Raw genomic sequence first — 27,955 nt, forward strand, 5'->3', positions numbered from 1 at the left:
TAAAAGAAACAATGTTTATTATTTCTCTTTTATAGGAATTCAAAAAAACTCAATTTTAGTAGTTTTTAGCTCAAGTTAATAAAATAATTTTAACTTCAGCGAGCTACAATTATATTTTATTTATATTGAGCAATGAAAAAAGTTATAAATCTATAAGAACCAAAGTCGAGGTTATAAATTTTATTCGTTGGTCGGAAGAGAATTGTATGTTAAGTAATGGTGAAAAGTAAGTTTCTCCAAAGTAAAGGCAACTCAGTTAAGAAAAAATTAAAATACATATTTATTTGTGTTTAAAGGAGAGAACTAAAAAAATTTATTTTAAAAAATAAAAATATCTATTCTACTATCTTGAAAGAAAATATGAGTATATTGAAAAATGAAAACCAATGATGAGAACCTAAAGCTTTAAAAATAACAATGTCAACAACATAACAATTACCTATCTCTCATGATTTTAGGTCGCATTTCAAGAATTTTTAAAAACGGCTATAGGCAGCAAATAAGATTTTCTTTTCTTCTACTTTAAACTGGATTATTATTTTAAAAGAATTGTATTAAAATAATTAAGAGTATAATCCATTATAGGATAATAAAATCTTTTAAATTCCTCTAGAAAACTTCTAATTTTAATAATTTCTCTTTTTGTTTTATAATATTTGATTTGACAATTTGTTTTATACAAATTTGATACGACAATTTGTTTGAACGAAATTTGCTAATAAAATAAAAATATTCTTTGATTATAAAATACATTTGGATCCAGATATTTAATATATGGATTTATATTTTTATATAGATATAAATATGTAAATGTGTAACAAAACAGAAAAAACAATTTATTATAACAATACATACTTGAATTTGGCCAATTGAATTTTTGTTTGAATTGAAAAATTTTCTATTTCTGCCAAGATTTCAATTGTAAAAAGATAAACTAACTATTAAATCAACGAGCAAGTAAAATTCGCTCAAAAAATTAATTTTGAAGTTTTCTTAATTTTCATTAAAATATTAAAAAAAGAAAATAAATTTCTGATTCCTGAATGAACCTCCTGAAACCTTAAGAAATATATTAAAAACTTGAATAAAATTCTTAAATATTGGATTGATGTTCACATAGAGAAAAATGATTCAAATGTTGTCATACAATTTTTGATGTTTTTCTCTTGTTTATTTTCGCAACAGGTTTATCGTACCTCAAACAAAAAGTCAAATTTACTAGGCGCACAATAAATATAGCCAGCAAATATTCAAAAATGAAAAATCAATAAAATTATATTAAACTTATGTGTATAATGGCTGGTCATTTCTTATTATGATTTTAAAATATACACACGAGTATAAATAACATTTTATATACTGTTTAGCAACATTAAGGTTGAACGTAACGATAATACCAAAATTTGAGCGACAAAATGGAATTAGCGAGTACCGACGTATTTATTTGAAATTAAATTAAATCTTCTTAATAAATTAAAGGTTAAAAATATTGTTGAACGAACAATATGAAGACTAGAGAATATATTTCATAAATTTGCATCAATATTTATATTATATAACAGAATAATTGCAATACCACAAGTATAATGTTGCTATTTAAAAATAGTTCGTTCTAAATTATAATTTAATTTCTTTTGTATAATAAAATTATTTTAGTATTTCACTTGTATCTGAATTAATAAAATTGTGAATAAGAAAAAAGTATTTATCTATTTTAAGTATTGACCTATTTAATAACCGGGAGAGAAGAAAAATAAGTGAGTATCACGTAATCGCATAATGTAATTTTAGGTCAGAATATTTCTTTTGCACAGATTGCTCCCAATTAGACCGCCAATATCCTTTTTCTCTCGATGTTATATCAAATATAATTTAAAAAAAAATTTCCTTTATCTTGAACTGAAGTAGAGATATAGGGAATGAAACTAAAGTAAAAATAAAAATCATTTGAATTCAAGGGAAAAAATGAAATTCGAACTGACTATATTTCCACATACTGCCGGTAATTTGATTCCTAAGGTCATTTGGTAAGATTTAGTACTATTTTTTATATGATGAATTTCAAGAATATCGAAATTATTTTTAGTCGAAAAAAATGATATGTTTACATCTTCAGATCGGATGAATTCTGTTGTGTGAATTGCTTTTTGCCACGAAGTGATAGAGATTTGTTTGAATGTTTTAAATAACTTTTAACTGACAAATAAAAATAATTAAAAAAGAATTTCTATTTTATATTTGACAGGTTTTATTATATTTTAGAATAATAACATAATTTTAAATTTTTATAACGAATATGGAAAATTTACATTTTCAAGTATGTATGGTTAAATTTTAATTTTTTTATTTAAATTTTCATCCATCCAATTTTGGTGTATCTGTAAAACGTATATTACGATCATTTGGAACTTTTTCCAATTCTACAATCAATATAGGATTTGAACCAGTTTTTAGTAATTCTTTTGGAACGTACAATGTTATTTGTGGGCCAACTAATGGCCAATATCTTCCAATATTAAAAAAATTTACGAATGCAACACCTTTACCCCAACCAGAAAAATCTATGTATGTATCAAGTATACTTGTTTCTTCTATAATTAAATTTCCAACAAATACTGAAGGACCATTCAATAATAAACCATTTTTATTCACTTCAATTGGATTTACAGAATTTTTATATTGCTCAAAAATATTTTCCAAATGATCACTTTTAAGTGGAATTGATTTTGAAGTCCAATCATGTAACTCTTCTAAAACTCCATTTTGACCTTGTATAGTAACGTTACCTAAAATACCTTTTCTATCATTTAAATCATGAAAATTTATTCTGCCTTGATTTTCTACTAGTATCTGAAGTTTTTCACCAGAACCAGCACTTATTGGTAAATATTTAATATTATTGTCTCTTGATAAAGTACCAATAAAATTATTATCAATATATATTTGAGCACGGTCATGTAATCCGTTAATTGTTAGAATAGTTGGATCAATTTTTAAGTTTGGTAATTTTGTTTCGTATGCCATAAAACCGAAACCATGATTAAGTTCTTCAAATCCTTTAGGATTTTTTGATTCTACAGTTTTTTCAAATAATTTTGGTTCTAAAATATTTGTAAATAAGTTTACTATCGGTGTTACGGGAATGGGTTTAAAAGACATTTTCTTTGATATTTCTGGAACAGGTATGTTTGGAAGGGGTAAAAATTCACTAATTACTTCACGAATTTTATGATATTTTAGAGTTGGATCACCAGATTCATCCATAGGAGCATCATAATCATATGATGTTATATCAGCTGTATAATTACCAGGACCCCAATCGTTGGCGCCAGCTGTAAAACCAAAATTGGTTCCTCCAAAAAACATATAAATGTTAACACTAGCTCCTGTTTTTAGGATATCACTGAAAAAATTAATGTTATATTAGACACATGTTTTTAGATTAGATTGAAAGTTAATTAATGTATGTATGAACTAATAGATAGAAGAGAATGTGGAATAACTTTTATTATGAGTTAGTTACATGTAAATCCATATGTGGGAGAATTGTTTGGCTTGCATTTAATATTTTTTATATTATGACAAAAAAATTGAGAAATTGATTCAAGTTTTTATGGAAAAAGTTCATTAAATGCTTTTGAGCACACTTTTTGAACTCCTTTTCAGACTCCGCTTTTTTTAATTTAATAATTTATTAAACTTTTTCCCTAAGTTAAACAAATTCTTTGAATGTCAAATAAAAAATTACTTGCTTCAAACTTCTACCTTATTCGAATTAAATTCATGTTATATTTATATTTTGTTCATAAAATGCAAAGAAAGTGACAGTATTTCAATTATAGAAAGCGTTCAAAAATCGAAATGAAATTGAAAAATTAAAATAATTCTTGTGTTTAAAGTGTTTTCTAGCGTCTGTCATAAATTATGAGTTTGTTTTATTTTGAATGGTTTTATCGTACCACAAACAAAAAGTCAAATTTACCAGGCGTACAGCATTATAAGGCAGCATATATCCAGATTTCGAAAATAATATAATACATATGTATAAAAATATGTCAGATACGATTGTGATACGATAATTAAAAAGAGCAACACAGCTATTATTATAATACATAAAACAACATTGTGTTCTTTGCTTTTTCATAATTCTCTTTATATGTATAATGGTAGAAAGCACTATACTAATTATATGTGTTTACAATTATCCATCAGATGTCATTCAATATTAATGATAATATGCTCATTTTGTTTCACTGTTATACTAAAAACTTTATGTAGGCATACCATTTAAAATAAAAAAAATATACCTGAATACATTTTGAGTTATTCTCATATTAAGAGCCTTAAATTAATTAAAATTTCGAACAGATAAAATTAGTACAACTTTGTATATCACAATGTATTAAAATATTATAAAAACAGGGGATTATATTTATTGCTCCCCATATGTTTGTTATTGTTTTTGAAATCTCAATCAGAAAACACACCACAGAGTCAAAATTCTAAAACTAAAAGTGAGTAGCTAAAGAAACGATATTGGTATGTACATACTTATATGTAAATGTTAATATGTAACTACAATAAATTGCCATTTTTTATAATAAATTTTTCAATTATATTCGAATAATTGAATTTCAAATGTAAGAAACAAAAGAGAAAATGAATAAAATTGCGATGCGCAGCCCAGCCCGTATATGTGATACATAAAAAGTAAATGGGAAAATACCAATATTAACAAAATTTCAGAAAAATTTAAATTATTATTACGGTATGTAGAATTTTAAAGAAAAGAGCGATTAAAAATATATTTACCAGAATCTCAGAAGATGATAACTGAGAATATGATTTTTTTTTCCTTAATTTCTAATAGATTCTTTTAGATTTTTAACTTTGGCGGTAACAATACATTTTATGATCGTAATGTTATTCGATTATGTTTGTATAATGGTAACACAATATAATTTTTTAACTCACATCTCACTGTCTCAAAGTACAGAGAAAGCACTTTAAGAGTAATAAAATCTGGAGAAAATGCGTCTGAAACAAATGATGAATACATGTGATTATTGTATAGTGTAGTATATTCTTAAAGAAAAGTAATGTCTCTTGATTTTTAATAAAGAGAACTTCTTTGAAATTTAGTGAAGTAGAAAATGGAGTAAAGCATATTATAGTATAACAATATTGTATTATATGAAAATGGCATTTTGTGAAATAATTGGTAAAGTCTTCTTCAACTTCATTTCATCATTACGTTACACTTTATTTAAAAAATAATAGTACTATTTGGATGTTATATTGAAATGGTGTCACTAACGTCGTATTATATTTCAAATTTCGATATAATATCAGTTATATATAATCAATTGAGATATAATATCAATTATATCTCAAATTTCGAATATTTTAATTCCTTAATTTTCGAAATTTGTAGCACTATTTTATAATAATAACAGTAATAAGATGGATATTAAGAGAGAATTAGAAAGTGGAATTCATTTTCCAATAATATATACATACTGTTATATACAAATTGCTACTCAAAGCGTCTTCCATGCTACACCAGTTTATTTTAATTTTATTGTACATGTTAGTTTTCCTTGAATTTTGATGTTAAATTAAAATTCTGTAAACAAGTAGAGGAGTACATGATAGCCGGCATACAACCAAATGTTGCTATTACTTTTTTCTTTAAGAATTAACATTTCAACATTCTAAATTTTACATTGTAAGAGAACGAGAATTATAATATTATGACAATATTTACTTTCTGTTTTTTCTATTCTCCTGATTAATTTTTCGTTTATACAAATGAGTCGTCGTTGATTTTCTTTTTTAGTATTGAGCAACAACATGTATTTCATACGTTTTTAAACTTTTGTTAAAGAAATTCTTTTGCAGATACAAGCGTGCTATATAACATAATATTAAACCTTAAAATTAATTTTATAATAATATGCTTTTGTACTTCAATAAAATACTAAAACTTTTTATACACGTATGTGGGTATTTGTGTGAGTAAAGAATACGTAAGAGAACAAAATTTTAAAATGAATGATTTTTTTTTTTAGATTTTATCACAATATCTTTCAAATACGTATATGGGAATAGTGAAGATACAATCAGTGGAAGAAGGTACTAGCAAACAGCAAATAATATCAAATAAAATCGCTTGTTGTTTCTCAGTAACACACTCTTTATATTAATCCTTATTTTGTGATTTTTAAAGAATTCAAAATCGTGTTTAAAATATTTATACGATGATTTCTTGAAGAATGGAATGGAATGTATGCAAACGTATAACTTTATGTTCCTTATCAATTCGGCTTGGCGCAATATGCACATTATTTATGTGAATTCACAAAGAAAAAAGAAGGTGTAAAATTAAAACGAAACTGGAAAAAAAAACCTAAAAATTCCTTGAGGGCTTCAAAATATTGAGAAAAGTTTCGCTTTGAATTTCTTTAAACCAGGCGAGTAGCATAAATAAAAACAATTTATTCAAAATATTTTAATAGGATTTTTATAAAAAATTCCGAAACGTAACCGATACGGTCTTGTATTTCATTCTTTTTTTTTTATACATATAAATATTGGTACATATATAAATATGGTATAAACAATAGGTTTTGTGGAATTGCTCCCCAACAAGGTACACGTGTTATCATAAGAATAAAGTACTCAGAATTGAATATTGTTATATGATATACATGAATCTTTTGTACCTATAAACCGTGGTTTGTATTTGTATGTATGTATGCATCTATGCAAAAAATGTTTATATCCTTTTTTATGCGATTAGAAATGCTTAGAATTTTTTTTTTATTGTACACTTTATTTTTTTTTTTATAAAATTGTTTACTTGTTTTTTCTCATTTTTTAGTGGCCAAATTGTTTAGATTAGAATTCCATATTAATAGGAGACAATGCGAAAGGAGGTTTTCATAGCATAAAAATTTTTTAAGGATATTTTATTTCTTTTCTGTATTTTTGTTTTATACTCGTATATCCTTTTTTAAGATGAAATTATTTTGACTTGTTGTTTTTCTTTTCTTGTCGTTTTGTTTTCTTGTTTTATTGTTTTTGTATACTCAACTTTGTATACCATATTTAGAGCTATATCATATACGATAGTAACATTCAATGTAATAAAGAGAAATTTTGCTTTTAAAAATTTTCAATAGGATTTTGTTATATTAAAAATTTCGAAACATGTAACAAGCAAGTGAGTATGATTGAATACTTTGGTAGAAATAAGAGAACGAAATTTATTTTATGAAGAATAACATAAAATCTTTGAATTTTTGGAAAGATTTTTTACTATTATTACAGTGGCATGTCAAAAGAAATATTTTGATTTGGTTGGCAATATCTTGAACACTTTTATTTACAACTTTTAATTCCTATTTTATATAGTTGCATACTTTATTGAGTTAAAACATGTTTGCATGAACTTTTTAATATTAAAAATCTATATTGTTGTACTAAAATTTAATATAAATAAGTAGACTACATATAAATAAATATAAATATTACTAAATAACCTGATAATCATATTTATTGTCACATTCTCATGCTAAAATTCTATGTGGTTATACAAAAATGGTTCAAATTCTGGAATTAAGTGGTATATAGTATAGTACTAGTTATATTTGCGTTCAGATAACATTGGTCATAAAATTTTAGAGGGCTTTTTAAATTTACATATTTAATTAAACAATTTAATTTTCTCTTTAGCAAAATAAGATCAAAAAGCACTTTATGATTATGGTATTGCTAGGGTGAAATACTCGAAGTTTACATGTAAGATGTTTAAAATTCCGTTTCATTAACATTTTTATTTTTTTATAAAACTGCTAACTTAAAATGTTAAAAATTCTAACATACAACAATGCGCTTGGATTTTAATTTTAAAATTGACTAAATTTCAAATTTCAATGTTGTATACAGGTACAATGTTATTTTTTTTTCCATTTTCATTTTGCAGTGGCACTGAACAATTTAATTTGGGAAACATCTTTTATCGATCCATATAAGAACAGGTCATCATCAGATACAGAAGAATATAATATAATTTTGTTAAATTTTTTTTTGTAAGGATGACGAGATTTTTTTTTTTAATATTATGTCGGATGGCTGTAAAAAAATTTACTCTCGCTTTTTTGTATGTATAATAGTTTCAGTTCAAATAAAATTGAACTCTTATAAAAAAAAGTGGCTATTCGGAGTTTCTCATTTATTTGAACATTTCATAAGTTTTTTTTGTGCTTATAGAAAATATTTTTAGTGTGTGTATGTAAAAGAAGGAAAAAAAAAACTCAAAAAATGAGTGATGAGTACAAACACATAAAACAAGTCATTTTATCAGGCTTACAGTTTTAGAATAAGCAATAGAGTTGAAATTTTTTTTTTTTGAGAATAACATTATCATTTTATTAAATATTTTGTTTTGGTTAAATATATAAATATATATATATGAATATTATTTATAGTAGAAGAATATTTATAAAAAAAGATGAGAACATTTAAAACATCAATGGTTTTTACTCTTAAATTTTATTTTTACCAATTCAAAATCGACGCTTACATCTAAATATAAATCAAGAGTATTTATATTTAGTGGTGTTCCTTATATCAAACACGTTGTTATTGTCTTTAATCAGTATAATAAACTAAATATAATCTATTAAAATTTTAAGAGACAAATGGTTAAATACTTTTGTCAATATTTTGGTTACCGGTCTCAAATTACAATACATGTAATTTTTTTAGCCTTTTATTAGAAATTCAATGAATTAGATGCAATTTGACAAAACCATCATTTATAATCTTGTTATGATATTGGTCTTTCAATAACATGAAATCTGGTTATGAAGTGCGTTCATTATTTTGCTCTATTTATAATGAATTTCTATATAGTAAATTAAAATTTTTGGACTGCTTGAAATTTAAAGAGCAAATCCAAATAGGTAATATAAAGTCAATTCTTGAGCTAACTATGGCGATATGCTTCTTTAAAAGTCACAAACTTTTAAAGAAGCATATCGCCATAAACTTTTGTTTATCTCAAAATTTCTGAATTTGCGTAGTAATCATATACTAAAAATAATTTCAAATTTCACATACCGTAGAGCATTTGCTATAACATCTGGATCTCTTCTTTGATTTTCTTCTTGCCAATGTGTTAACCATCCGGGATAAAATTCCGAATTAACAAGTGGTCCATTTGGTTGTACAGTGCGTAATGTTTTCCATATTTGATCCATTTCATGCACTAATAATATAAATTAAACATTTATATTATTACTTTTTTTCAGTTCATTTGATATTTAAATATTTTTAACCTCTATCGGCTCCAAAATCTGTTGTAGCAAAAACTCCATCGATTTTACCACAACTAATTGTTTCATCTGGAATATCAGTTGTAAATAATATTGCTTTATTTTGAATATATTTTTTAGTTTCATCACGAAGCCATTCTAAATATTTTTTATCACATGCTGGAAAAGCTCCATATTCGTTTTCAACCTTTAAAATTAAAAACATCTTCTTCAGCCGCTAATACAAAAATCTAATTTTATATCTTAATTACTTGAACCATTATTATAGGTCCACCATTTCCATATAAATATTTTTCCATTTTTGGCATTAAAATTGAATACCATATTTTAATTTCATTTAAATAATCACTGTCACTGGTTCTCATTTTTATGTTTGGATATTTACTGAACAACCAATATGGTAAACCACCCTAAAATATTGTAAATATAGACATTTAAAAAATTATTTTTTTTTAATAAATTTTTAATAATAATATGTGTATGTATGTACATTATCTCTTTCAGCACAAATATATGGTCCTGGGCGTAAAATTACATACAAATCTTCTTCTTGGGCAATTTGAATAAACCTCTCAACGTTCGCGATCTCATTAAAATTGTAAATTGATTCCTCAGGATTGTGTAACGACCATTCAACATATCTTTTTAAAAATAAACAATAAAATTTGTTAGAAAACTAAATTAATTTTTTATGTTCATAACGTACTATGTTTATAAAAAAATATTTTTTTACAAAAGCAATGAATGTAAGTTCAAAAATGTTGAGAACTTCGTTTTAAATGTGCTTGTTTTCTGTAAGACGAATGAGCAAAAGAATGAGAGTCTCCAATTTTATAGAACAATGAAGCATTTACTTTATAATTAAATCGAATGGGTGCTTTATTGATTTATAAAATTAGACAAAAACGATTACAGCTTTTTAGTTAGCAGAACAGAGTTCTAAGTACTTGTTCTAAACAAAATACATTAAGCTCACTTTTTAATTCCTCAAAAGCAATATAAAACAAAAATAATATAATAAATTAATGATACGCGTAGTGAATGAAAAATTTTGTTTGGAAAAGTTTAAAATATTTGTGTACTGTGACAAAAAAATGTTTGAGTATTGCGCTTAGATTTTAAAACTTATAATAAGAATACCCTTACTTGAATCTGTTTGGATTCAAAAACTATTTTATAATTTTGTATTCTTAAGGCTTACATAACGTATTAATGTTATTTTTTAATGCTTTAACAAACAATATTTTTAAAATCATTTAAGCTTTGGGATTTGAACAAAAAATATTTCTAAGCAAATGGTTTATACAATTATTTCTAATTAACTATGCTTATTTTAAAAAAATAACTAAAACGTGTTTTACTAAAAAATGTTTATATAAGATATACTAACGTATCTACAGCATTTAAACCCGCAGCACGCATTGTTCTCAATTTTGCTCTCCACGTATTTGGTAAAGCACGAAAATAATGAAATGATCCAGCAACATAACGAAATTCTTTACCATCCATTAAAAATTTATTTGCTTTGTAATCAATTGTAAATGATCTTACCTAAAATTAGAAATTTATTTAAATAAAATTAAAGATTATTAGTTATTATTAAAATAAAAAAAATATAATATATATTTAATCACCATTTTTATATAAAAATTAACAATGTTATCTTTTTAAGTAAATAAAATATTAATTTTATTAATTTTATAAAACGCTAAAGAGGTGTGTTGTGTTACTCAGTTACTGTCAAATAATATGCACAAATTTATCAAAAGTTTTAAACTCAACAAATGAAATTCTCTCTCATAATTTCTGTATAACTGATTAAACAAGTAGCAAATAATATAAAGAAAGTTGTTCCCCTATTTAGTTTTTTTTTTTCTACTCGTTGAGTTTCAAAAATAAATTTCTCTTACAAAAATTCTACATGTTTCACATGTTTACACAGTGAACTGATAGGTGGAAATGTTGGTATTTAAATAAAAAAAATATCAGGAGCCAAGAAAATTGAGAAAGTATAATGAAAAGAAAAAGCTGAACTTAAAGCAATATTAGTAAATTAAAATATAATTTCTACATTATAAACTTTTTCATTTTCAAGTGAGTTTTTTTTTTATTAAATATTGAGTTATATATAATAATTATATATTATATGAATGTATTTTATAAAATTTAAGTCTCTTTCGAGTATATTTATGAAAATGCAATACATATTGAGTTCGTTAAGAGTTTTTAGAAAATGACTTTTAAATAAGGAACATTTAAACATTTACACATTTATTATTATGTATATATAATTAAAACTGTTAATACTTAATATACAACATAGGAGAGTAATATGGAGTAATATATAAGAAACACCAACCACAATATCAATGTTGTATTATGTTTCCAGTCTAATTGTTTTATAATGCTGTATTTAAAGAGAAAATTGATAAAATATACAATTAGTTTTAAGTAGATGTATAATTATTGTAAGTGGCTTTTTTAAGAAGAGAATAAAAAAAAATTAAAGCAAAATTAAAATTTTACCGAATTTTGGAAATATAGTATGACACACTGGTAGAAATAACCAAAGACATAGGGTTATTCCATGTGGAAAATCTAAACAATAGGAATAAATATAGACAGAATAATTTGCGAATAAATATAGACAATTAGAATAATTTTCGAATTTTCTTACTTATTTAACATAAAATTTTAGAAAAGAGCTTTATTAATTAGAAATTGCAATTTTTATAATGCAATCTATATGATTTGATTGTTTCTAAAATAAAAACTGCATATAAACAAAAAGATTGACGGTATTTTAAATAAATAATTTCAGCTTCTTGATTTTGATTGTTGAAATTTTTTTTTGACATAAAAAGAAATTGCATATCATTAGGTTACTTCTTCAGTATTGTTATTGTACATATGTTTTTTTGCATTGTATATACAAAGTATGAGCATAACATATAAAACTGCATAATATGTAAATTCAATACTGAATATTTCATTATTAATGTGCCATGAAACATTTCAAAAGTGTTATTAAATAATTTTTTCCTCAACAATACTAATCGAATAGAATACGTGAATTTTGAAATAATAACTGTTTCAATTTTTTATTAATCAAAAATTTGAGCTTGAAATTTCAACTTATTTCTTATATGTTCAACATTTTTATGTGTAGAATGCACCAACCATGTCTCCTCTATCATACAAAATAAAATCCATATATACAAACATTATTTGATTTTTTTTTTACATTATTATCAAATTATGCAGTGAACGAATATTTAACGCTGGGCTTTCAGAGAAATTTTTCATGAATATACACACTTATAACTATGCAAACATAATTAAAATTAATTATGAGAAAAAGTAAGAAAAGTTGTCACTGATAACTTGTCCAGTGTGGTACTTGCCGATTTTGTTGTTATTACAAAAAAATACGACGATAAATTATGTAAATGATCTGAGACATTTTTCACAAATTTTATAAAGTCTCATCTATTGAATATTATTTTCATATTGGTATACACATAATTTACTTGCTGTGATAATTTGTATACAACATGACTTATATGTATGTATACACTTATCATGTAGCAAGATGCACCGACATTTTAACATAATTTTTATGAATGAAATAGGCGAACATTATAATCGCAACCAACATGGTAATCAGTATGATTTGTAAATTGCATATCAAGAGCAAAATTGAATATTATTCACTAACAGTATGTCTAAATAAACAGGCAGTATGTATAAATGTTGGAGAAGAATACAATCATTTTACGAATGTTTTTTTTAATTATAAGACACAAAAAGAAATTATCATTTAGTTGTTTGCCTTTTCTGAGTTGAATACCATTTTTACATTTCTTATCTTTTATATTATAAAAGTTTTTTTTTATTTACAAAACTGTAAAGTACAGTAATGTCGATTAATATTTTATATACTAGCAGATCAGAAATTGTAAAAAGTATTTTCTTTTTTTTTTTTAATTTTTTGTGGAATTAAAGCAAAAATTCTTTTTGTGAAAACGAGAAAAAAAAAATGCATACAATTTTTTTTTTCAGCACACTAACAAGAAATTTATTCGGTCTTAATACACAATATATAAACAGGTAAATAAAAATACCTGTTCGTATTAAATGTTTAAAGAGTGTAGAAATGAAGAAAAGCAAAAAGCCAGAATATAAATTCGCAGATAATCCCAGAAAGAGAAATTTTAAGAGAATTGATTAAGTAAATAATAAATAACATAGCAAATATTGGAGGTGCTGTTATACAACACAAAAAACTTAAATCATTTTACTACTAGCATGATAATAAATAATTTACAAATTAAAATATGTATGCCAGAGAATTTGCAATATGTAATTAAAAATAAATTTATATTATTTTTTTCGTTTTGTTTTTATGAAGAATTAAATTTCTCAATTGTTTAATTTCTCTTTAATATAAAAATAATATTTGAGCAGATAGCAGTACTCCTACATGATTATTTCAAATTAAAGAGTTTTTATTTATACTCGTATGATTATCATTTTAATAAATACTTAAGAGTTTTTTAACAGTAATATTTAATAAATTGTATAAAAGTAAATATACATATATGCTTTATTAATATATAATATATATAATGTATAAGTATATACACACGTATGGAGGTAAAAAAATATGTGAGAACATCATTATGTGTGTTGCTTTTAAATTAAGTTTTTGTTATGGAGGGAATATTATTTATGTCGTATGTAATCTGTATGTGCATATAATATAATAATAAGTTGCAAGTGCAGGTTCTTCTAATGCTGTTCACCTATCAAAACTCTTATAGAAAAACAAAAATTTTTTTTTTATTTTTATGTTAGCAAAAATTCTTTCTTACTTTGCATTCATTTTTCATTTGATTCATAAAGTTTTATTCACATTTTTCATAATGTTATATTTTTAGTGTCAAACATGAAATAAATTGTAATATACGTTGTATATGTATGCACCTACATATGTTTCTATTTTCCTGTTAAACATTTAATCTGATATTTTCCTTTTTTAGTATTAAAAATAAAGAAAAAGCAAAGAAATTTTCTAAAGAGAAATCGATGATTTTTTATTAAATTGATTTTAACGTAGCAAAATAAAACAAAAAAAAAGTTACTATTATTTACAAAGAAAAAGCTTTTGAGATATTTATTGATCTTTCTGGGAGCCTATTCTATTCTATAGTAACCCTTTTTTTTAAGTTATCAAAAACATTGTGTTTTCATAATAAATAAATATCATCATAATAATAATAATTGTATTTATTATAAATTTCTCTTATTTTTCTTTTCGTTTCTTATTTTATTCTTCTTTATATTTTTCTACAATTCCATATTATAATTTCTATTTTCTCTTATATTATTTTTTATACTTATACACCTTAACCTAAATGCTATTTTTGTACAAACAAAATTTTCTATTTATTCACAATGAATTTGCAATATTTTTTTTATAAATTGGCGCTTTTCAACATGGAAAAATGTTGCATGACACGTCAATATTATATTTGTACTAATTTTATTTTTATAATTTTCGATCGTTTAAAATTGGTCAGTCTCGCCTTTAATTTAAATTTGTATTTTATTAAAATAGTTTTGCAAAAAAAAAAAAAATTTTTTTTTTTTTTTTTTAAAATAGTTTTCTGAAAAACTTTTTGTAGAAACTACAATGTTTGTTGTTTTGGTAACAGGAATTCATTCAATATTAGATACAAAAAGTAAATAATAGTAATGTGATAGGAGGAAGAATATATAATATTGTATAATAAAATACTACCATACAAAATGACAATATAACAATATAAAAATATCATAATAATAGTATAAATAATAACAACAGAATAAAGTAAAGAAAACACAAAAATTAAGCAATAGTATATACAAGAATGATATCGAGTTAAGAAAGCTTTCCGTCTTTACGCATAAAATATGTTGTGATACAATTTTTTTGTCGTGTAACATTTAAAATGTCAAGTTTTTTTTAACCCAACTAAACAAAAGTATTAAATTGGATGTCCCACTTTTTATTGTATTAAATCATAGTGTGCACTATATTTTTTAAATCTGTGTACATAATACTTTTGATTGCATGATGTTAGACTGCCATATGAGTGACATTAGAGCAAAATAACTCGCCCGAATAAGAAACAACGGCATATTCAATTTTATGGATTATTTCCGTTTAAAAATTATATTCTGTTAAAATAAAAGAAATATGGTTTTTTTGAAGCAAAGTCTTTATATTACTATCAAAATATAACAGAAAACTATTTCATTCTAGAACTATATATAATATATTCGTTACAGTTTTCACTGATTTTTATTTAATTGAGTTTAAGAGATTTTACTCACAAATATTCAGAATATGTGTGTGATTTAAACAAAAGTTTCTAATACTTACCTTAAAAACTTGTTTTAATTTTAATTTTGGCTCAATTTAGTTAATTACGTATAATTATGGGATTTTTAATAATAATCTTTTTAAAATTATTGTAACCATTTTCAAAGTTCTTCATAATTGCATAAAAAAAATTTTCGAAATTGGTAACATTTTGGGATTCAAATTGTAAAAAATTATCTTATTTTTTTTAACCTTCCTATATACAAGACAATCAACAAAACATTTTATAATTTTAGTATTTATTTAATTTGTCTTGTTAGGTTTATTTCTTAAAATTACTTATATAAGCACCTTGGACCAAATGGAAACTGTCGAATATATTACAAAATTAGATCTTAATACAATTAATTACTATCCAACACCCAATATTTTCTTGTTTCTAATAAAAAACAAATATTAATACAATTTAACATGTTCGATGCAACACATTACATATAAGTACGTGCAATCAGTTAGAAGTTTAATTAGAAAATTGCATAATTTAATACAAATAGTTTATTCAAATTTCTTTATTCAAAAGCGTGGTAGTAAAGTCCAAAGAATTAAAACCGTTCGCTTTTAACTAAAATTCTTAATAATTAATTAAAATTAGTTTAAACCCTAAAAATTTCATAGAAGTTCACATTTTTGTAAATAATATTTGTTTTAACAATATGAAAGAAACAAAAGTTCGCTCTCATTATTTTCTAGTTAGTCGACGCAAGATAAAGTATTAAAAGCCAGGATAGTCACCGTTCCATATTCCGTATTTATATATAATTAAATATTACTGACCGTATTGCATACAATAAGGCGGATTATGTTAAAATACAGAAATTTTGCATGTCGAGTTAAGTAAACTATTTTCAGAAAGATTTCTGAAACGACTATGAACTATATCTTAAGAATGCGGTGAATTATTTGCTGTTCAGCTTTTTTTAATTATATTTTCTAGTTTTGATGCTAGAATTATTTAATATTAGTAACCCCGAAAGTATACAGAATATAGTCGTTTGCAACAAAAAAGTTTGAAAACTATAATCAACTTCAGGGGCTTATACTTAAAATTCCTTTAACATGTACATAAGTACATACATGTCTATACGTATATTTATTGAGAAAGTCATTAATTTACATAATTTACATAGCATCCATGTATTTTACATGGTTATAAATATATATGTATATATTAAACATTTTATGATCTTGACATTTCTATTATATTATATACATATTTATTTTTTTAATGTACCTATAACAATATAACATCACATTTATATATACATATAATTTTGTATACAATTATTGTTTACCTTTCAACATGCATAAGTATATAATAATATGATATTTAAGGTTTATTTTTAATATTATGGCTAATTTATGTTGTATGTGTATCCCGCCTTTCCTTAAAAAAGTTTTCGTATTCAAATTTGAAATTCTTTATTTCATTATGTTGGGGAGATTTCATGACTCTTTTTATTGTCCCCTAATAGAATGTATCCAACATGTGTGCTGTGTTGGTCGATTTCATATACTAAATAATAATAATAATAAAGCATATGTATCAAAGCAAAATGAAGACACAACACATGCTCAGACAAAATCTGTATACAATTTTTCACATTAATATTATATATGTATGTATGTATATTCTCATGTACATAAAAAAAACGGGAAAAAAATCATTGAATTTAACAAAGTAACAAGAGAAGTAAGAATAGGTGTACATGTGTATATAAATATATTATTAATGAATGAATGAATGAATGATATGTCTATCTACACACGCACATATAATATTGTTGTGTATAAATAAATGTTCTGTACATGTAATTACAAAATTATTACTTTTCTTTTGGTTTTTTTTTTTGAAGTACTATAATAACGCCAACATTAATTACATATATACGATAAGAAAAAACAAAGAGTTTTCGGGTTGTTTGGCTTTTTTTATGTATTGTGTTGATTTTGTTTCTTGCTTTTGTTTACCACACACATCATCAGATCAGACGAAACTGACAAAATAAAAATCTGACATAATAAGAAAATTTTTTCTTTTTTTTGTAATTTTTTATATTGGGGAACCGTTTTTATATTGTTTTTCTTGTTCTTTTTTTTGTATAGTACGTACATACGTACGTAAATTTAAGTTATTCGTTGTCGGTCATTCTGGAAGCCTATTCCGTTCTATGGCAACCCTTTTTAAATAAAGTTTTTATTTTGTCTCAAAAAAAACCCATTAATTACGTAAACAAAAGAAGTCCCCCCCGAAAAAAATAAAAATGAAAAAGAAAATAAAAATTATGATTTTCAATAGATTCTCTGAAGCATTTTGAATGTATCCAATTGAAAATGAGCTTTTGGAGGAGCCAAAAAACTCAAAACAAAATCTATGATAATCTAGAAGAGGTGTTGTTGTTATTCTTTGTTGCTTATTTTTTTTTATTTTACATTTTGCGTTCAAAGCGGAAAATATATGCATATATACATATCTCTGTTTTTGGGTTTTATTTTCCCCATGTTGATTATAAAAATAAAATGTTTACGACAATGTACAATGTACGTATTGGTATATTTACGTTTGTATTAATGTGTGTATATATTATTACTAAACACATATCGCTTTGCTGTATTAAAATTTGAAGATCTGGTTGGTAATACAAAAAGATAACTGAAAAGAGAGTGAGATAAAGGAAAACAAAAAAATATTGGAGAAAAATTTTTTTTTTATGTTTTACATTTTTACAGTGTCATGATGTAAGTAAAATGGAATTTTATGCTGCTTTAAGACTCCTTGTCAATGGCCTTTTAAAACATTTATTTATTATAATTTTATATTATGATGTATGTACATACATATGCATATACGTATGTACTTGGATTTAATGTGTATATTTGCATTACGAATTTTGGAATAATTCAAGAAGTTATGTAAAATTTTTTGTAACTTACAATTTTATACAATAGGAAACAACTTAATTTCCCTAGTGCAATAAGGATCATGTAAAAGGTAATTTTATTTTAACTATAATTTGCATTTGTTATAAACCTATGTATGTATGTTTGTGGAGTGTATATTGTTTGCTTTACGTACATGTGTATGTACATATGTGCGATAATTAACTTAATTCTCCAATTTAAATAATTTACATAAGTATACATTATGTATTATATATTTTGAATGCAATACATGGTGTTGCCTGGTGTTCATAAATTATAATGAAATACAAAAAAGCAATAGTAGCTTTTTAACATTTTGGAGAAATTGGCGGTGGATATACTCCAAGAGTACTGAAGAAATAAAGAAGTATGTGTTCTATACTACCTAGATTTTTAAGGGAATATTGCTTGACCTTACAAAATTAATTGTGTCATGATTGCGTCTCACACCGATTTTTGTGAATATGTTGTATTGTTCAAAGTTTCAATTAAATATTTTAATTAATCTCCTAATTGTTGAATCTTTTGGTTTCTTATTTGATTTTTTAAATTAATCTTGTTTCTAAAGTTTTGGAAAATTGAAATTTTTAAAATTGACCATTATTTTTCTTTAATTTTTGTGTTTTTATATTCTATTTACATGTTTATATATATACATATGTATGTAAATAGAATACATAATATTAAATATTAAAGTGAACAATTTTGTTAACAAAATTTATTAATAAAAATTTTTCAACTATCAATATTCAAGTTTTAAAAAATACGTTATATACTCCAAACTACTCATTTATTGTAGAAAGAGCTTCTCCGTCTCAACCTGACGGAATTTTGAATGGAAAAGTATGTATGCCTGTTCGTATACAATCAAAAAGGTAAGAACTCAACTTAAAACTGATAAAAAAAAATTTGTTTTTATTTTTTTTTATTGTTTTATTCCAAACAGTTTTTATACATTATATCGAAAGTTAAGTTTGTTTTTATATATATATGCAATGGTATATTGTACGATTGTTAACTTTATTCAACATTTTTCTTGTTTTGTCGTTGGTGGAGCCCCAAAATGTATCATTAACGTTCATACTAACTGTGGTTCCCCATAATTTATGTACAGTTAAAGCAAGATTTGTGAATTTTGAGTAACAAACATTGGATCCCTGAAAATTCTTTGTTTGACTTTAGAATTTAGGATAGATTAGTGTGGTGAGAAGTTGTTTTGTTTTATTGTTCTTTTCACTATAAAATATTTTGAACTTTAAAAAAAGAGCCTAAGAGTTGAGCCAAGTGAAATAAGAAAATATGTGTGTATTTAAAAATTCCCTAAAGCAAAAATATTTGATTTAAAAGGCTAGGTACTAAAGAGATAGATAGACTAGCTTCGCTGTAAAATATAACGGCTAAAAATGCAAGAAGGAGCACAAATTTGCAGCTCATAATACCAGGGTGGCAGATTTTTTAAAAACTAAATGTTAAGTATGAAAAAAAGCGGATTTTTTTATCATTTTCAAATGAGATTTTTCTTTTTTTTTCATTTTATTTTACTCAAAGTGTAGAGTTTTTTTTCCTTCTCTTTTTTTCCTTCAAAATAATTTTTGTATTTTTTTTTTCTATTTTAGTCTGGCATGGTACTAGTCTGGTCGATTTTTATTAGAAAGAGAAACTACAAATAATTTTTTTTTTATTCCTTCTTTATTTTTTCTTTCTTGATTTTTTGTGTATAATTTTTAAGCAACAAAAACTAAAGAGGCAAAGAAAACTTTTAGTATGGTAAAAATTAAAAGCAAAAATGTTATAATCGAAAAGCTGAAAAATAATATTTCCCTTATTAAAAATAAATAAATGAATGGTCTCCTAAAACTGAGACGTGTGTGTATCTAAATCTTACGACGACTAACGAGTTGAAAATGTTTTGTAGTCAATTTTATTTTACAGACGGGACTTGATATATAAACATAGTTCAAATAACATGAAAAAAGGAGACAAAAAAATGTGGAAAAAGTTCTTTGAATTATTTCGATATTTTGTGATGGGAGAACATACAAACGCGTAATTTTATTTATACGTAAAATAAATACCATTCGGGTTCCCGCTTAATTATTTTTGGTTTTTTTTTTTAAGTATAGAAACAATATAATTATGTATACAAAGATTAACTTATAACATGTACCAAATGTTGTTAAGATTATTATTAATTTTCGAGAAATTAAATAGGAAACTCGTCTTTTAAACATTTCTATATGGTTGTGAAATGAATTTTAATGGTCGTGCTTGTATGTATGTATGTAGTTTAAAAACAATTTTTATAAGAAATTTATAGTAAATTACGATCTTGGAGGAATTGAGCTTATCAACAATATTGGAATGCAATAATCGAATTTCACTCGTTTTTTAAATAATCCAAACAATTCGCAACATCTTCTCCATCTTTTTTAGAAATATGATAAATTTTTTTATAAAAGGGGAACAGAATTTTAGTATGGAAAACATTTTTTTTATACGAAATATTTAAAGATGTAAAAATACGAAAATTGCGGAATGTTTGCTTTTCGATTTGTTTGTAACTTAATTTTTTTTGTTTTTCTTTTTTTTTAGTTTTTCGATTAAGTTTTTCGATATCATTTCGATATTGTTAAAATAAAAACTTGTGTTTTTTTCGATACTTTAACTTTGTTGCATTGAAAAATTTAAAATTTTTTAATGAATGGTAAAGTTTCTATATTTAAGACGCCATGTGCAATGTGTTTTTTAGTATTTATTTGTCAAAGCAAATTATTAATCTGTGTAAACAAATGGTATATAATGTCTGAGTTTGCATTTAAAATTCAAAAATGAAATCTACCTTTTTTTCTTCATTCAATCTTTATTTGTGTATTTTGCTACACTGAACATACATACTTATGTATGTATGTATATTTAAATTATGTACATATCTATGTAAATATTTTTCAAATCAAAGATAGGTAAATAAAATTTTCTTGTATAAAGTTTTTTAATTAAATTTTTAATTATATAGCGCGTTTAAATCAATTTGTCCGAGATCATTTCATTATTTTTTGTTAAAAATTGTAATGTTATGATAGGAAAAATTGAAAATAATAAAATATAATTTCGAATTTTATAAATGGAGAACAATAATTAATTATTATTTGTCAAAATGAAGGTAGTTAAACTAAAAATTTTTAGAATTTCAAGTAAGTCCCCGTTTCTTGTGTTTATGTTATGAATTGATTGTGTAAATTGAGAAATATGCGATGCGGTATATTGTAACAACACCTTAACATTCATTAAGTGAGATTTTTGAAAAGCTGTTAAATTCGGTCTAGAATTATGAGTATATTTTTTGTAATGTTACAGCTTAAAAATCTTTTAATAATTTTAAAAGTTTTACTAATTTCTTCAATATTTATTTGTAATTGTTGTTGTTACAGCTACCAGTTATATTCAAATTCTTCAATTTAATTAATGTTTAAAAATTTTTAACTAAAATTTAAATTTAAATATTAATAATACACTTTTCAGATATCATACATACATAATACACGTGTATACATAATTAAAATATTTATAGTTCACGCCTGTAGGTATGCAAATATATTTATGCAATAAATATTTCTGAATTATTGTATATCGTGTGACACTGAACATAACAATACTCAAATGGTACTGTAATTATTACAACATATGTATTGTAATTTTACTTACATATATGTAACATGTAACTGAATTCATATGTTCATGTTTATATATCTAAGTTTAGGTACAATACGTATTGTTACATATATTTAAAAAATCCTTTATATCATATAGGAGGAAAACATTTTTTTGTTTATATAAATTAAATTTCATATACCAAGAAAACCTATATAAAACACATAAAATATCATTATCTTTCAAATATACATATAAAACCTTATTATGCATAAATATATTATAATATAGTATGTAGTATGGATATAAAATTTTGGCAAATGAACATATAAATATAATGAAGTTAACAGATAAAAAGTTGTAAGTAAAATGTTTTGGTTTCTTAACATTTTCAATTCAGTAAAAGTTATATGGTTCTTCAACAAAACAAGCAAGTGTAATTCTTTTCAATTTGTAAACTAACGAACAGATTTTTTTTTATTATATTTAGCATAAACAATAGACCTCATACCACAAAATCAAGTCTTAAATACCAGAAGTTCAGGAAAATTTTATCAAATTGTTAAAATAAAAATTTTTTCATATATTTTTCATAATCACGAAAAAAACAATTTTTTTTCTTCTTTCCTTTTCATTCACAAATTTTATTTTTATATCACAAATATACAATTTTTGATAATCACACATAGATACCAAGATATAATATCTTTGATAGAAGTTCTATACAATATTATGTTGGGGTATGAAATATGTACGAATACAATGTTATACAAAAATCTGCTTTTTTTTTATGTAAACTCGAATAGGTAACAATTCTTTTATATTATACAATTTTATATTATAACCTGTATAAATGTATAAGAGCACCTACATTTACACATAATTTACAAAGCAAAAATAAAAAGAACAAAAACTTTTTGTTGCTTTTTTATATTATCCCATTCCATTCATAATTTTTTCAAAGAATTTCAGCATTTTTTTTTCTTCTAGTATGTTCCCTACCATTAAATACAAGAATAAAAAACTGAAAAATATGGAGCAACAAAAATTTGCCTCCTACTACATTTTCTGATATACAAACACACATCATACAATGAGTTCTTCTATACTTGTACAAAATCGAAATAAATAGCGGCACATACAAAAAAATTTATATGCCAATGCAAATGTAAACATTTCTCATACCCCCCCGTTTTTTTGGGAAATTGTTTTTGTTACCCATATATTATATGACACTTAATTTTATTCAATATGTAATTTGTACATGCTTTACTCGTTGCTCCTATATGATTATTTGAGAATAAAAATTTTCTCTACGTTTTATTTTAAATTATCTACACTGATTGAGCGAAATTTTTTATTAAATGTTCATATTACATTTTCATTCTCTATATATTTTTCTATGTATTTGTGTTTTTTATAATATTAGTATAATGTGTTATTCTATTTTATTATATTATATTATTATATTGTTATCTCTCCTATCTGTACTCTATATAATTTTATGTGACCTTATCGTGTATATCGAAACCGGTATCATATATGGCAACTAGGTATACGATATACATTTATATGTATATATTTTTTATATTACCTTTATAATTTCAATATACATACCTATGCATATTTCTCTTTATACAAGTATATTGATTGTTATATTTTATAAATTATAATTTTAATTTCGAATGTGAGGGAATTAATACAATTGGAAATATTATTATACGTACATTTTAATCTGTTATATTGTATGAATTTTATTACTGTATAGAAATTCATTTTCGTTCTTCTCTTGTTTTAAATGATATACAAACGTATTTTTGTATTATTCTACTTAATTTTATTATAATTATAATAATGTGAACATATTTTTTTTCCGATTTTTGCGCTCATAAAATAACCATTAATATAAGAGAAATAAAATTTGCGTTTTAAATAATACTGATTGCCTGGGAAAATTTACGTTTAAAGAAAGTCTTAACTAACGGATTTTTAAATATAAATTTCCTACATTTAAATAAAAAAAAAATGAAAGTCTCTTTGCTTCAAAAAGTTTTTGAAAAAAAAAAACGATAAGATGTTTTTACTAATAATAATAATTTTTTTCTATATTTTACTCCGAAATGAGATTAAAATGAAAACAAACAGACGATACAGTCTGCCAGACAAATTTTATTTAAATATGTACACAAAAATGAGAATACATTTGAGTCAAATATAATAGCGATTTTAAATAAAAATTGTTATAAGTTCCATATTTTTTGCTATTTAACTTTTAACAATGCTTTTAACAAATGCTGCTTTGCTGCCGGTCAATCCTAAGACAAAAGAATTTTTTTTAAAATGTTTGTCATCATACAATCAAGTACAACACCTGATTGGTATTATTATAGCAGGAGCCCATAGAACAACAAATAATAATTATCGTAATATTCAATATTTAAACATCGATTATAGCTATACGTATAGAGAATAAATAAGTTAAATTTGTTGTTTCCTTCTTTTTCAAATATAAATATTTTTTATACGTCATTATTGTAGTTAAAATATATAATGACAATCTTAGTATATGTACCTATATCTAACTGTATTTTTATTTATATAAATTGCGGCTATAAATTTATTATTGTAATTCGAACACTTTTAAATTTGGCGGCATTTGTTTAATATGAACAAAAAAATAAATAAGATTATAATACATGCAAATTTATTGCTATTATTATTAATTTTATTAATATTATCTTGTAAATATGATTTATCATCGCCGAATAACTTTATAGTTGAAATTATAGTTGTGTTATAGGAATTTCGTATATGTGTTTTAAGTAATTTTTTTGTGTTGACAACATGATAATTTCAATTTGAATTACTTTATTTCAACTATATTAATTGGAGATACATGTAGGCTCCTGTAAAATATTTTAACAGATTATATAAAAGAAAATTTCTCTCACATGCCTTAAATATATTTTAAATTTTTGTAAATTATAATTGTAAAGAAAATACTATTTTCTTAAGATAGACAGGAATAAAATTAACAAAAATATTTTCTCATATTATGTTCCTATGTAAGGTGCATATCTGTTATATTTTATTTTTATATTATAGAATTTATAATGTTCAAGTAGTATATGTGTAAATATTTTATGTATATATATGTTGTTGCACTAATATGAAATATATTTATTTTTATATTTTTTTTTCTTTTTGTATTTACAATATTATGTAGTTTACATTTTGCACATATTGAAGAAAAATACTTAATATATAAAATATTATTGAAAATTTAACTGCTACCCTGATGCAATCTTGTAAATATATAAAATGTGTTGCTATTGTAAATATATACATATTTTAACTAATACAAAAATGATAATCATATGAGAATTTTGTAAAAAATAAACAAAAATAGAAATTGCATCACACATGTAGTTACGTTTTGTACATAAATTCATATTTATTGAAGAACACACACATTACGTTATGTGTGTACCTGTATTCCGTCATAATAATTATATTTTTGTATAATATTTACTAAACTACTTGTACATATTACACATGTTTAAATGTAAAATGCTATTAATTTTATAATGGAATGCAACATGTTGCTTGTTGATGTAAAAAATGATTTAATAGTGATGTAAAAAATGCATGTGTTCCTTTATGTATATAGAGATTTGATATACATTTATAGAATTTGCATTACTATACCTAAGTATAATTACTTATTTATTGAATGAAATATTTTGTGGGTATGTATACTTGGAAAAATTTACAAATAAATTGTAATTTTGAAATAATTTTTAAGAATTTTTTGTTTGAATGGCCAATTTTTTTATTGAAATTTATTAAAATAAAAATGAGAATATTAGTGTAAAAATAATTTTTATAATTTCGCCGAATTATATGCAAAAAAAAATTTTTCTTTCCCGATGAAGATATGCAATTTTTTTTATGTGAAATTGACATTGCTTTACAGTGTACTATCGGGAGTACTTAACAGGGTACTTTTGGAAATAGAATTGATTACTATATATAGCTAATTATGTATTTTACAAGCACCATTTTTATTTTTTATTACGATAGAAATAGATAATTACAAAAAATTGTATAATGTACAATAATAAAAAAATTATACCTGATTATTTTAGTTCGTTAAAATTAAAAAATAAAATAATTTATAACAAATTTTAGTAAAAAATTAATAATGTTTATAGTAGATAGTTAAATATAATTACTAATTATGAATGAAATTTTAATTTTGTATTTAACTATGTTAGAATTGCTTTTAATTAGTACAAGGTTTTTCAGTACAGAACAAACAAATTTTTTGTTAAAATATATTAATTAACCTCATGTAAATACAAACATATAGTTAATAAGTTATATTAGAAAAAGTATTGAAAAAATAAAATTTTATCACGTAATTTAAAACGTAACGAATTCAATATTTTAATATTTGCACTTCTTTAATCTATTTCCTGTACTTAAGTTTGTATTCAAGAATCATTTTTAATTTTGTTTTTGGATTTTGGAAACTATAATTGTATTTTTGAAAACAAAGTGCACAAAATTCAATTCTCTATATTGATTACGCAAATTAATCAGAATATTTTATAATGTACAACGACACTCATTAAAAAGAATAAAGTATTTTATTTCGAAAAACTGAAATGTTTTTTAACAAGTATTAAGAATCTCAATATTAAATATTATCCTGTGATTAAGACTATTAAAAATATGTACATATACAATTTTAGTTTCCGAATAGTTTAGGAAAAATTAGAAACAATTTAATTTTTTCGAAGAATCACTGAAATTTTACTATACCATATAGACACTGGTCTATTACTGGCTACACTGCTGTGACAATGATATAGATGAGTGTTTTAGAAAATGAGTTGAAAATTTTATTTTTTGAGTGAATCATTTGTGTTTTTTTGCAATTACAATAGCAATTGAGAATAGCAATTTCAAAAATTCATTTAAAGGTTACATTTTTTTTTCTTTTTAATACTCCATTTTTTAATTCCAATTATATTAATATGAAATAATTGAATATGAAAAACAAAAAAAAAAATATACTGTCTAAAGCTTTTTTATTGCTCGTATTTAATATTTGTAATTGATATATGTAATTTGTTGCAACTTTAAATGCTAGAGTTTGAATTTTAAATACTATTTAATAAAAAGCTTATCTGGTTCATTACTAACTATTCTTATGTTCATATATAAATTGTTATATTTCCAAATTAAATTAATTTAAAAATTAAAATGTTAACTTACAATAATTTTTAAATTATACTCACATTTGATTGCGTGTCGTCATTATAGGTTAAAACCATTGAAATCGGTATACCTAAACTTAAAATAATCAATGCTACGGTCACCATGATAATTAAAATTCGACTAGTTAAAGTTATCATTTTTGCTTTTGTTTATAAGTAAATAATATGTATGTAAGTAAGCTTTATACCATATAAGAGAATTGTCAATATTTCTCTTTATTTCAAATATTGTTATATTAGTAATTAAATATTTGTGTATGTATTTAAATAAATAGTTAATTAGTAGTTGTGTACTTTAGATTTCAGTAAGAAGATGAAATTGCAATGCAAAACAT

The 27,955-nt window shown here is 23.4% G+C and overlaps 1 protein-coding gene across 2 annotated transcripts; it reads right to left on the bottom strand.

Annotated features, from left to right (window-relative positions):
- Positions 1-2,332: 2,332 nt before the first annotated feature.
- Positions 2,333-27,955, bottom strand: LOC129610912 (beta-galactosidase-like). 2 transcript variants are annotated; one of them, XM_055523730.1, is made up of 7 exons: positions 27,642-27,955; positions 10,732-10,892; positions 9,832-9,982; positions 9,593-9,751; positions 9,345-9,528; positions 9,127-9,274; positions 2,333-3,403 (listed from the first exon to the last, which is right to left on the bottom strand). In XM_055523730.1, exons 1-7 carry the CDS (start codon positions 27,756-27,758, stop codon positions 2,356-2,358), a joined length of 1,968 nt encoding a protein of 655 aa, XP_055379705.1. In that variant the 5' UTR covers positions 27,759-27,955; the 3' UTR covers positions 2,333-2,355. The 2 variants fall into 2 exon arrangements, with proteins under 2 accessions (XP_055379705.1, XP_055379713.1); XM_055523738.1 differs by lacking the exon at positions 27,642-27,955 and adding an exon at positions 10,976-11,081.

Source organism: Condylostylus longicornis, unplaced genomic scaffold (genome assembly GCF_029603195.1).
Source record: "Condylostylus longicornis isolate FDR11 unplaced genomic scaffold, ASM2960319v2 ptg000004l, whole genome shotgun sequence".
Classification (NCBI taxonomy): domain Eukaryota; kingdom Metazoa; phylum Arthropoda; class Insecta; order Diptera; family Dolichopodidae; genus Condylostylus; species Condylostylus longicornis.

What these genes read in the sequence shown, in the direction of transcription:
- LOC129610912 (XM_055523730.1), bottom strand. Translation starts at nt 27,758, where the DNA reads ATGATAACTTTAACTAGTCGAATTTTAATTATCATGGTGACCGTAGCA. An exon ending in GGTTTAAATGCTGTAGATAC is followed by an intron (nt 9,983 to 10,731) that starts GTTAGTATATCT and finishes ATTTTTAAAAAG; the next exon opens with ATATGTTGAATGGTCGTTAC. An exon ending in GACCTATAATAATGGTTCAA is followed by an intron (nt 9,529 to 9,592) that starts GTAATTAAGATA and finishes TTAATTTTAAAG; the next exon opens with GTTGAAAACGAATATGGAGC.